Source organism: Poecilia reticulata, linkage group LG2, assembly GCF_000633615.1.
Source record: "Poecilia reticulata strain Guanapo linkage group LG2, Guppy_female_1.0+MT, whole genome shotgun sequence".
Taxonomy (NCBI): domain Eukaryota; kingdom Metazoa; phylum Chordata; class Actinopteri; order Cyprinodontiformes; family Poeciliidae; genus Poecilia; species Poecilia reticulata.
Window position 1 is genome coordinate 44,888,681 of NC_024332.1, and position 12,187 is coordinate 44,900,867.

At 42.1% G+C, this 12,187-nt stretch overlaps 1 protein-coding gene across 7 annotated transcripts in view; it reads left to right on the forward strand.

The window, feature by feature from the left end:
* pcbp3 (poly(rC) binding protein 3) overlaps positions 1-10,778 on the forward strand; it is a 20,927-nt gene extending 10,149 nt beyond the window's left edge. For 4 of the 7 annotated variants that reach the window (XM_008404255.1, XM_017302196.1, XM_008404257.1 and 1 more), the window contains 5 exons: positions 731-772; positions 3,031-3,109; positions 6,356-6,408; positions 7,841-8,010; positions 8,776-9,170. In XM_008404255.1, coding sequence (XP_008402477.1) covers positions 731-772; positions 3,031-3,109; positions 6,356-6,408; positions 7,841-8,010; positions 8,776-8,830 — 399 coding nt within the window. In that variant the 3' untranslated portion in view covers positions 8,831-9,170. Of the gene's footprint in view, positions 1-730; positions 773-3,030; positions 3,110-6,355; positions 6,409-7,840; positions 8,011-8,775; positions 9,171-9,439 lie in introns of those variants that run through there. The other 3 variants (XM_008404253.2, XM_008404254.2, XM_008404252.2) reach the window with 3 other exon arrangements.
* The last annotated feature ends 1,409 nt before the right edge of the window (positions 10,779-12,187 follow it).

The following is a 12,187-nucleotide window of genomic DNA, read 5'->3' on the forward strand; positions in this document are numbered from 1 at the left end:
TGGCTGCCGACGCCCCCTAGAGGCCTGGAGGATTATAATGTGGCTGCCGACGCCCCCTAGAGGCCTGGAGGATTTGAAGTCGCCGCATTCCCAGATGGTTAATATTTAGTTAAATCAAGAACCAGTTCATTGTCCCAAACTGTTTATTGTTTAGATGTTGAATCACCTACAGAGAGGCAAGCCCACAGCATGATGCTGCCACCACCATGTTTGCCTCCTGTCTTTTGGCCAAACAGCTAAAATCTGGTATCATGATCCCGTTTTCCTCCATGTGGCAGATTTCAGTCCAGCTTGATGACTTCGGGTTTCCCTCCTGACCAGCAGCCTGTCCGCCCCCAGTCACATCAAACTGGTTCTGGTACTGGGCGCTTCCCGAACAGTTTGGGTCAGATGGTTAAATCCTGAACACAGTTGGATCTGCCAGCAGGGGAACGATCCCAAATAAACACCCAACCTGGTTCCAGATTGAAAAGCAAGGCGATCGTAAGCTTCTGGACCGACTCCAGAACCAAACATGATGAACATTAAAGCCAAGTTTCTGCCAGGAAATAAATATTTCCAACCCTGCAAAGAAGAGGGAGCAGATATCCAGCCTAAATGATGAAACCAGTAAAAAATTAAGATGTCTGTTCACTTGTGTAGAAAACAGAAAAGAAAAACTTGTGTTTTGTTGCTTTGCTGAGGTGTCGACTCGCGACTGAAACGTGTATCTGGTGTTTTCTCCCCTCAGGCCTACACGATTCAGGGACAGTACGCCATCCCACACCCAGACGTAAGTTCCCCGCTTTCCTTCCCCACAATTCAGTTCTGCATTTAATCACAGCTGAAACCAGACATTTACACACACTGTGTGAGAACAGACGCCATCTTTCTGTTTTCACTGTGACGCTCTCCCGGCGTTTGGGTCAGACGGATTGTTTCTGTTGGACCACTGGTAGAATAACGAGACATTTTTTAAGACCCAAACCGTCTGACGGTCTATGAAACACGGGCCGTGTTGCTGTTGAGCCTTTTTGTAACCAACTCCTAGCTAAGGGACGCTACCCACTGCTGCACCAGTTCCTCCTGCAGCACCACGACATGATGCTGCCTCCACATCCTGAGGAAGCGACTCCTTTGCTTTCCTAATGTCTTTACGGCAACGCAAACTTAGTTTCCATCAGACGCAATGATGTGAAACCGACTTTGTTCCCACAGGAGATGTAACTCTGTAATCTGTTATGTGGAGCAGCGGCGTTTCAGCTCATGCTGGACTTGTTTCATAACGGCGTTTTCACAAGGCCTTTTGTTTCTTTGTACATTAAACTTCTAGGAGCTTAGAAAGCCATCAACAGTTTTTGAAAGCATTGTTGTCCGACTGCAAACGTTTAAATAAAAACTGGGAATAAATAGTGACGTCTTTCTGCACAGTGTAAGTAAATACCTGGTTTCTTCTGTCCAGACGCGACAGTTCCTGCCAGAATCAGATCTTCTGATTTGTTTTAAGGAATTTGATTAGAAAGTCTCGACATGAACCGTTTTAAAATGCATTGTGATCTAAAACATGAGAAAAATCAGCAATCTGCCTTTCTGTAATGTCAGTTTCTGCAGGTTTCAATTCAGATTTAAGACGTTTTAAGATAATTGTGAGTTAAATTTAAGACCAAGTGGTGCCAAGCTTTTCAGCACAGACTGTTTGGAGCATCGTTCGGTTTGGCAACAGAACTGAGCCAGTGGCAAAGACGAACATCACCAAACCAACCGGCAGAAAAGCTACCAATGATCGGTGCAACCGGTCCTGGGTCGGTACCGTGAACCGGTCCTGGGTCGGTACCGTGAACCGGTCCTGGGTCGGTACCGTGAACCGGTCCTGTGTCGGTACCGTGAACCGGTCCTGGGTCGGTACCGTGAACCGGTCCCGTGAACCGGTCCTGGGTCGGTACCCGTGAACCGGTCCTGGGTCGGTACCGTGAACCGGTCCTGGGTCGGTACCGTGAACTGGTCCTGGGTCGGTACCGTGAACCGGTCCTGGGTCGGTTCCGGTCCTGTGTTGGTACCATGAAGCGGTCCTGGGTCGGTACCANTGGGTCGGTTCCGGTCCTGTGTTGGTACCATGAAGCGGTCCTGGGTCGGTACCATGAACCGGTCCTGTGTCAGTACCATGAACCGGTCCTGGGTCGGTACCATGAACTGGTCCTGTGTCGGTACCATGAACCGGTCCTGGGTCGGTACCGTGAACCGGTCCTGGGTCGGTACCGTGAACCGGTCCTGTGTCGGTACTGTGAACCGGTCCTGGGTCGGTACCATGAACCGGTCCTGGGTCGGTACCATGAACCGGTCCTGGGTCGGTACCATGAACCGGTTCGGTACCCTGAACCGGTCCTGGGTCGGTACCGTGAACCGGTCCTGTGTCGGTACCATGAACCGGTCCTGGGTCTGTACCGTGAACCGGTCCTGTGTCGGTACCGTGACCCGGGCCTGGGTCGGTACCGTGACCCGGGCCTGGGTCGTAAAGACGTCGGCGCCTCAGCAGCCCATTCCGTCTCCGTTAATAATCTGCCTCCGTCTGTCGCTGGAGCCTCTCCAGAGCCTCCTCATGTCAGATCCACTAATTCAACGCCGAACGGTGATTGATGCCAGAGGGGCTGGCGGCTGACGGTGCAATCACTCACGCGCAGACCTGGCCACCTCCTCCCACCCTCGTTAAAAACTCCTCTTTAAAGGAGGCTTTCAAAGCGCACGACAACCTGCGATGATCATGTTCAGAGCGCAGCAGCGCCTGACGAGCGTGTCGGGCTACTGCTTGTGGAAATTCATTAAATTAAATGACTGAAACATCTTTGAGAATTCCAAGAAGGCAGGAAAACGACTCACACTATCTGGCATCTTCTATCAGAAAACCATCCGTGTCTCTTGCTTTGTGTCCTCCACCGCCCGTCTCATGTCTTCCTTCTCCTCACCCGTTCTTCACTCTGGTTTGTTTTCTTCATTTCTTGGTGTGACCTGTGTAACAGTAACCTCTTAGCTTTACTTTCCCTCCTAACCCTTCAGCAGTTGACCAAGCTCCACCAGTTGGCTATGCAGCAAACCCCCTTTACCCCCCTCGGACAGACCACCCCTGCTTTCCCTGGTACGTACCCACAAGGTACCCCTGTAGACGTTTTCTCCTCTTTGCATCCAGAGAAATATTTCTTCTCTTCCCCTTCCTCGCACCTTCTCTCTCTTTTGGCACAGCATGACTTTGCCTCCGTCGTTTCTTTCCTCCTTTGATTTTCTTTAACTCATATATATTTTTCTTGCCCCTGTCTGATATTACTCCAGTAAAGAGGGAAAAAAGGAAAACACAAGCCGCTCCTATGATTTAGTCAGAGTTAGGTTGTCGCAGGTCACAGAGTCTACCAACAGATTTAAACACTTAAAGATTCACTAAAAGTGAAAATCAACAGATTAATGCAGCATCTTTATATAAAACATCACAACTAAAGATCAAACTCTTATTCAAGTATTGCAAATTCAGGAGGAAAATGGACACACCTGGTGTTTAGAGCCACTAATTCACTGACAGCTAGTTATTTTTTGCTCTTTAGCGTTTTTTCTAACTTTGAAAACGTTTAGCGCACTTAGCTTCTCCTACATCAATTCTTACAGAAAAATTATAAAGTGCTAATTTCTGTGACCGTTATGAAAATGTTCAGATGAATAAAGTTCAACATGTTTCGTTTTAGACGTTTATATTGATGCTCTTATTTTGAAGTGAGTGAAAACCGTTTACGTAGTTTGTTTCCTCACTTTCTCGAGCAAATGGCAACTATACAAAAATGAGGAGGAATACAGAATAATACAACAGTTACATGAACAAATACAATAATTTATATTGGTCAAGTGTCTTTGGAGCTGCCTGACACTTTAGCATTAGCTTCTKCTAAAACCATGTTTGTGTACCACGTTAGCGCTACTAATGTTTACGATTATGTTTTAGGGTTAGCATAGCTAGCTTTTWAGTTAGCATACCCACCACTGTTRGCATGTGATGTGATGTTGAGCCAAAATGGACCAGGAMATTTGGATTAGCATAGAAATGTTTAAAAGTAGAATCATAGAAAAGGGGAAATATTCCAACACTGATATAGAGGATGAACTAAAAATACACATAAAGGAATGAATGAATATGGCAACATCTTCCTGACAATAATGACCACAGAGAAATGAAGTGAATATGGAAAAACCTTCCATACATCAATGATTAAACAGGAATTGATCAAAACAGAAAAAACTGAAGTCTCCATGTTTGTTGCCAGAAAATCTCTTTCAGACTGTCGAAGTTCTCAATCCATTAGTTTTCCTTCTGAAGTACAAATATAAAAGATGATGAATTTATGGGAGACATTTATGAAAAAGATTTTTTTTCTACACTTATGCAGGCCTGGAAAAAAACAATTCATTGTTTTCTAGACCAGGCAAGAATCCAGATATTTTCTTAAATCACTTAATTATTAAAAAGTAAATAAAATTATTGTGTAAATCAGGAGCGTTGGAAGGTCTTAGGTCATACGATGTGTTCTCACGTTGTAATTATAGATTTAAAGGTGTAGTTTATTATTTTTCAAAGTGGCAGATGTTGGTAATGTACCACCTGCAGTGGCCAACAGCCTCAGCATGAACGGGTCTCTGTTGTGGTTGGAAGAGCATTATTGTGGCTGGAGGTGGTTGAGTTGGGTTTACAGCTGGGTTTGAGTGTTGGCAGCATATCTGCTCCATTTTCCTCCAGATGAAATGATTTCACATGAACGACGTCACATAAAAGGAAAACGTTTTGAGAAAAGTGTGGTTTTCATTCAACTTGATGAGAACTGAAAGGTTTTGCTAAGGAGAATGAGTTTAGTGTTACCTGGATGACTACCACGTGTTAGCACTTAGTGCTAAGCTAGGCTAACAACAAAGTGATCTTAGTATGAGGATAAAATCTAACAATGTTTAACTTTGCTCCTTTATTACAGCTGAATAGTTTAACTATTTAAAACATTGTGTTTTGAAGTGGGTTTGGATTATAATGTTTTACAGCGTTTACTGTAACTCGCAGTGTGCTAAGCTAGGCTAACTCCCAGTGTGCTAAGCTAGCCTAACCAGTAGCTGGCTTTACATTTAGTGACTCACATTAAATATAAATATTTTTATGATTCAATTCCTTCTCATTACTTCAAAATGCTAAGTTTGGTCACAGCAACATTTTCTTGTATTGTTCTTTAGCTTATATCTCACCAGGCTAACTATTAGCCAACTTTATCTTCTAAGCTGAAGTTAAATCACATTATTAAACATCCTTTAAAATATTATAAYTTCTGCTTTAATACATTTCTTTATATTTGAGTGTTTATTAAAATGTYGTKCATCTTTATGGGTCTGTTAAGATGGGTTAGCATTAGCTCAGAGCTAAAATCAGCACCTCTGGTGTGAGCAGACATGTAGCTAGAAGGACATGCAGAGTGACCAAACATTTCCTTTTCCTCGGACACGTCCACGTTCTGATTGGCTCTCTTTGATGAAAATCTCTGGATTTCCAGCGTTTTTAGGGGATCAATAATGTGATTATTTCCTGGTTCATCGACGTCTCCGAGTCGCGGTTGGTTCAGACCAGGAGGGAACGGCGGCAGAAACAGACCAGGCGCCGCTCGGCTGATGCTTACGAAGCACAGAGAAAGATTTACAGACAGACTGGAAAATAAATGTTTCTGTTTTCCACAAAGGCGTCTCATAAATCACATGATGGACAAAAACATCATAAAACTGAAAGAGGAGGACAGACAAAAACTCAAACTATGCAGATTTTCCTGTCTGCATCAATCAGGAAAATMTGAATATGTTTTCAGATTTATGTAATTTTTGTCCTGCTTGACTTAAGAAATKAAGTTTTATTTCTACAGGTTAACTTTCTAAACTGCAGTAGAGAAATCAGGGATGGACAGATGTGAACATTTTCCCCTGATATCAGATATAAAACTGCTGTTATTGCAGGATTTACCAATATTTACCTTTATTATAGACATTTCTCTMCACGTCTGACACAACGTTCAACCAACCAACCAACCACTGACATCCAACGTCCCCTCAAACGCAACATGGCCACCAGAATTTGACCCAGTTTAACTCATCAGAACCGATACGTTGAAAAACGCCCATGTTGATTGTTGGTTGGCAAATCTGGTCAACTTTTTAAAAAACTCCTAAATGTTCTACATGAAAATGGGTTTGTATATTTAAAGGACTAATCTGGCTTATTATCCTGTATTTACTGTCAGGACTGAAATCTGTTTACAGATCTAACTTTTCTAGAAGTTGCTTCGTAGAGTCAAAGTTTTCTTGTTGTGCCTGGTTCCAGGTTTGGATGCCAGCCCACCAGCCAGCACCCAYGAACTCACCATTCCTAACGATGTGAGTACAGCAGGAAAGGCCTCAGATTCAAACCAACGTTTTTCATCAAGATCAAATCTGGGAGGAAAATATAAGACGTGTTTCCGCCCTCACAATGAAGACGAACAAAAGAGGAACTGTTTTAAGTGCAGATCATAAGTTATTCCACTTAAATGTCCAACGAGCATCAAACATGCACCAAAATCCTTATAAATCATTAAAGACCAACTAAACTATATTTTGCTATTTTTATTAAAATGTAACTGATCCATAAATAAGCTACTTTTTTCCCAGATAAGCTTTATAAAGTAATTCTTAAGGGTGCTATCTTCATGTTTCAAATGTGCAAATTWTAACATTTTGGGTGTAAATTATTTAAATTCTGCAATATTTTGTCTAAAACCTTCTCAGTGCTGCCCTCTTTGGGTTGAACGGTAGTACTGCAGTCAAATTTTTCTATTGGTTCYAGCAGTCCAGGTTGGTTGATGTCACTCAGCCTCACCTACCGGTATAAAACCATCTCAGACACGCCCCCTGGTGGCGACACGGAGAAGGAACAGCTAGCATACATAGAGTTTTGAAGCTAGCGAGTTGTGGACGTGTAGTGGAAAACATCCTCTCTGCTCTCTGACTGCAGCGTTAAGAGAAAATGTCACTCGATTTATTGCGAGTCACTTTTTAAAAAAAAAGTCTCTAGAGGGTCTAAAAGTTGCTAAATATGGARCCAAAGTTACGAATCAACAGTTTTCCGAGCACAGAAGACTCGTTCCACTCTGTCTCCGCATTTCAAATGATTCTCACGCTACCAATTATTGATCGCCATGGCAATGACCACTAATCCACCTCTTGACTCGCCACTAGGGGGCGTGTGTCTGAGTGAGATGGTTTTATGAAGGCATGCAGGGCTGAGGTGTTGTTGTACCAACCTGCAGTACCACAGTTCAACCCAAAGAGGGCAGCACTGAAACRGGTTTAGGGCAAATATACACAAAAATCTCAAAATTCACACAGAAACACGAAGGACCTTATACGTCTAGACAGTTAATTGGCAGAAGAAAATGTTTACAGATTACAGTTTAAATAAAATGTCTGCAGCAAAAACTGCAACTTGACTGTAGGGTGAATTGGTCTCTTTAAACTGATATTACTTTTAAATACACGATGAAGAATCCCTTTAAAAATAATAATATTGGTTTAATCTGATATGAGTGAAGCCATTCTAACATATCACTTTGGACAAAACATAATCCGTCAAACTTAAACTCCTTCATCCTGATGGCACAAAGCTGAACMATGTCATTACTCAAACCCAAATTCCTACGATTTTAATAAAACGCAGATCATTACATAACCCATTACACTTCCCTTTTCATTAAACGTATCAATTACTGAGTCTAAACGCTGCGAGACGGCCCAGAGGTTTTMCTTCTGACTCTTTCGTTTTCCTTCACAGCTAATAGGCTGCATTATTGGACGCCAGGGAACCAAAATAAATGAGATTCGACAGATGTCTGGGGCGCAGATCAAAATCGCCAACGCCATGGAGGGCTCATCAGAGCGGCAGATAACCATCACAGGGACCCCTGCTAACATCAGCCTGGCTCAGTACCTCATCAACGCCAGGTAACGTTCCAACCTGAGCAGCTGGGCCTCGACCGGCACAACAGATAAAACCAGCACCAGTGGAGCTCCGGGTTATTCTGCTTCTTTGAAGCAAGAGAGAGGATCTGATATCTCAGTGACTAGCTGCGTTTCCAGCACAAATTTGATCAAAATTCTGTCAATGTCAAAAAACCWGAATTTTCCAAAACAAAATGCAATTAAAATCACATGAGAACAAGTTTTATTGTGCGATAAGTCATTAAAAAACGTTACACCATGATCCTGCAACCACTTCCTGTCGTCTTATTTGTCRTTTCCACCAGTAGTAACGTCATTGAAATGAGTTTTTTAARTTGTCGTATTTCCATTAAGGGACTTTATTTTTGTAATTCCAATTTGCGTAATTATCTGGCCAATGGAAACGCAGCTAATGGCAACTAATGTGAGCTTTCTTCCCCCAGAAGTCRTTCCTTTAATAAAGTTTCTCCCAAAGTGTGAAAAAGTAAATTAGAGAAGTTTCTGTCGGAGGATTCCTTAAAAGTGAGTCATGGAGGGATGACAAGCTGGAAGCAWTCAAACGATACATCTACAAATTAACATTCAAYTCCTGAGTTSAAAACAGAAAAAATCTGAGCACCAATAAAGTAGCAGAGATGATTTTAAAGCAGAATTCACAACGTAAACGGCGTTAGCTCAGCAGAGCGAAGCTTTGTGTTTCTGACTTCTTCAGGAAGATTTCTCCTCAGGAGCTAACGGCTAACTGCTTTCTCACGACTCCAACGGCAGGTTCAGAGACGTGGCCGCCATGTGGAACGACCCATCGTCCATGACTGCATCCTGAAGGCCGCCAAAATGTGGCTCTAGCTTTAGCACCTCGATTCTGCTTTCACTGTTAGCTTGGAGCCAATAAGTTCTTTGTTAAAGCCTGTTTTCTGCGTATTGGTGTAAAAAAATACTTTGACATTTTGAAAAACATGCTTATCCTGCTGTTTAATGTAGATAAACATACAATTAACCATATGTTAGCTTAGCCTCAGTTAGCATTCCCAGTTAGCTTAGCATCAGAAACATTCAAAACATTTTGAAATAAAAATTGGTTGCAGTGACAACGAAACATTTTTAAGTGCTGAAATCTTGAAATGTGAAGATAAATGTTATTAAAAATGTCAAACTATATTTTATTTAGCATGTAGCATTTCAAAAAAGTCATTTCTGTTGCTCAGTATTATCAGATAAAATTACAGATTATGTCTTTGTATGAACAGAGTTATAAGAACCTGGTTTAATGCGGTTGGAGCGACGTGATGCTGCAYGGCCTCATCAATGCGACGTCCAGCTGATTTCATTGCAGAGTAACTTTCAGCGAAAGTTTCACAGTTTGTCTCCGTCTGTGTCCCCGCCCTCCCCGCACCACGCCCGCCTCCCATCCCTTGTTCTTCACCGTTTTCAGGCTGACGTCTGAAGTCACTGGAATGGGCTCGCTCTAGTTTCCATCCTCCGCCGCGCATCACATGACCTCTGAGCAAACGGCATCAAACGCGGTTTATCGACCTCCGTTTGACCGTTCTGCTGTTTTAGCTCGATRTTGTAAAGGTGTCGCTCTCACCTGAAGCTGTCGTTTGTTTTCCTCTGGACTCTTTTGCCTCCTCCTGTTTTTGTCGCTCTACGTTTCACAAACGTTTGCTCTGACGACCTCTTGCTCATTTTCTGATGATTTTCTGATGCAACGAGTTGCTTGCAGAAGTTATTGCCTGTTTGTCTCAGCAGCGGTTTGCATGACTCAGCATTTCAGATTTATTTTAAAGCCRTGGAAATGGAARCTGGAGCTGAAAACATTTGTTAGATTTTCAAGCCGATCTTGTTTCCCATGTGACAAAAAGCTGGGAAATGAAGGTTTGTCGTGTAAATGACGGCAGCAGAGAGAGAGTAAGATTGTATCCACCTGCAGCCATTTGTGGTCCTGATGCTGTAATTTTACCTGTGTTCACCTGGACCTCTGGGAGACGGCTGCTGCGCTGCGTTTGCAGTGAAATCTCTGGGGTCTTTTGGCTTCGTTGAGCTCTGAGAAACGATTTCTTACACAGATTATGTTTCTGTTCTGCATGTTTTTCACTTTGCACCACTTTCTGTTGTGAAGCATAAATCAGCTCCCAAAATGTAAAGTCTCGGTATTTTGCTGCTTTTGAGCAAAAGCAGAATGACAAAATTATATTTTCCAATCAATGCTGAATGTATAGGAGGTTTATTTTAAATGCTACGTTTTAACTGTTTTAGGATAATGTGGCTTAAAAACATATTGGAGAAACTGATGAGCTTCATTATTGATCTATAAGGTAAAATATTGATATCCATCCATGGATCTCCAGCAGTTATTGGTATAAACCTTCACAGAACCACAATCTCACCAAATCCAGCCTGCAAGCGCCGCCATTTTGGAACGTTTTGATGCATCCTGAACCAAACAAAAGCTTCGCAGAACAGCTAAAATACAAAGGAGCTAATTTAGTCTGTAAGTTCTGATGTTGCAGGACGGCTGCACTCAAAGACTAGAGCTGCTAACACCTGATTTAAATTCAGTGGTGGGCACCGCTAGCTAAAACGTTAGCTATCCAACTAATCATAAACATTAGCAATGCTAACGCTAACGCACTACAACAACACAGTATTCGGTGAAAGCTAATGCTAACGCGCCAACAGAGACATTTCTCCTGTATGCTTTTGTTTAAAATAAATTTAGTAAGGGGGGGAGAGAAAATGTGACAAACCTGCTGCGCAAACTTCAAAATAAAAGCATGAATACAAAACTTTAACACAATAAAAACTTAAAGTGTAACTTTATCCAGCTGAAAGTTTACAAAACAGTCATAATTTATACAGAAAAACAAATGCAGGGGAAGCTGAGTGTGCGAAACGTTTTTAACGTTAGCTAAAGCGCTAAATGAAGAGTTAGCTCTCCTGCTAGCATAAATGTGCCCACCACTGCTGGCTGATGAGTTTCCATCTGTTTTCCAGACTTGCAGTCACTTTTATCCCTGATCATTCAAAATGTTTGTCATATTCCTGTCTTTGGTTTCACTCTGATCAGAATCACCTCTGTAGTTTCACTCGCATCTCGGTTTCTGTGCAAAAGGAGCAAAAAATAATATGAAGTGATTTTTGAAGGTAATGATATGTATTATGATGATTATGTTTTTGATCATTCAGATCTCAGATTTCTTATGTATTCAGTTTGTCTGTAGCGTTTTGTAAAGGAGAGATGATAATAAAAACAGTTTGTTCTTTTCCTCCTTTGACTCAAACTGTGTTCATTATAACTTTTTTGTTCTTAAATAAAAAAATAAATCCTTCAGATAATCAAACCTTTGATTGTTCCCGTCTTTTCACTGGTTTGTCGTAGAATCCACCGTCATTTCATATGAAACAAAGACGAAGCCGGCCAGGCTCTCTGCTCATCAAACGTATTGATCAACAGATTAKAATCAGTGAGCAGCTAAGGAAAAGCAGAAGTTTCATCAGTTCGCTGCTCTGACGTGTGTGTAGGTGTGTGTTAGCAAAACRCAGAGGTGCATCAGCAATGACCTTAGGGAAAGGTCATTTCCAAACCGTCTGATTATTCCACAGAGGAAACATTTCAGACAGCTGCCAAACTTCCCAGGAGTCCCAGCAGAGAACGCTCAGAGAAATTACTAAGTTAGCAGGTCAAARGTCATGACCGGTCAGTTAGAGAAACACCGAACAGKTGTGGTGGTTTGGCAGGGCTGAAGGAGAAAGCCAGACATCTTTAATCATAAACATTAGTTCTGGTAATGTGCTATACGAACCAGGCGTTTAAGAGAAGCTAACATGCTATATAGCAGAAGCTAATGATAAAACGCTATACGAACCAGGTGTTTAAGAGAAGCTAACATGCTATATAGCAGAAGCTAATGCTAAAACGCTATATGAACCAGGCGTTTAAGAGAAGCTAACATGTTTGCATTAGCGAAGCTACTGAAGCGCTACATGAACATGGTAACAGAAACTAGTGCTGAAAGGCCATACAATATAGCATTGCCTATAAGGAAGCTAATGCTATACAGAAACATGACATTTAGCAGATTCAGCAGAACAACATGTGCTACAACAGTATTTCACCCTCAACAGGGTCAAACTTGTTAATACTCACCTAACTTTGTGCTTTGGATCAAAGAATCATTTT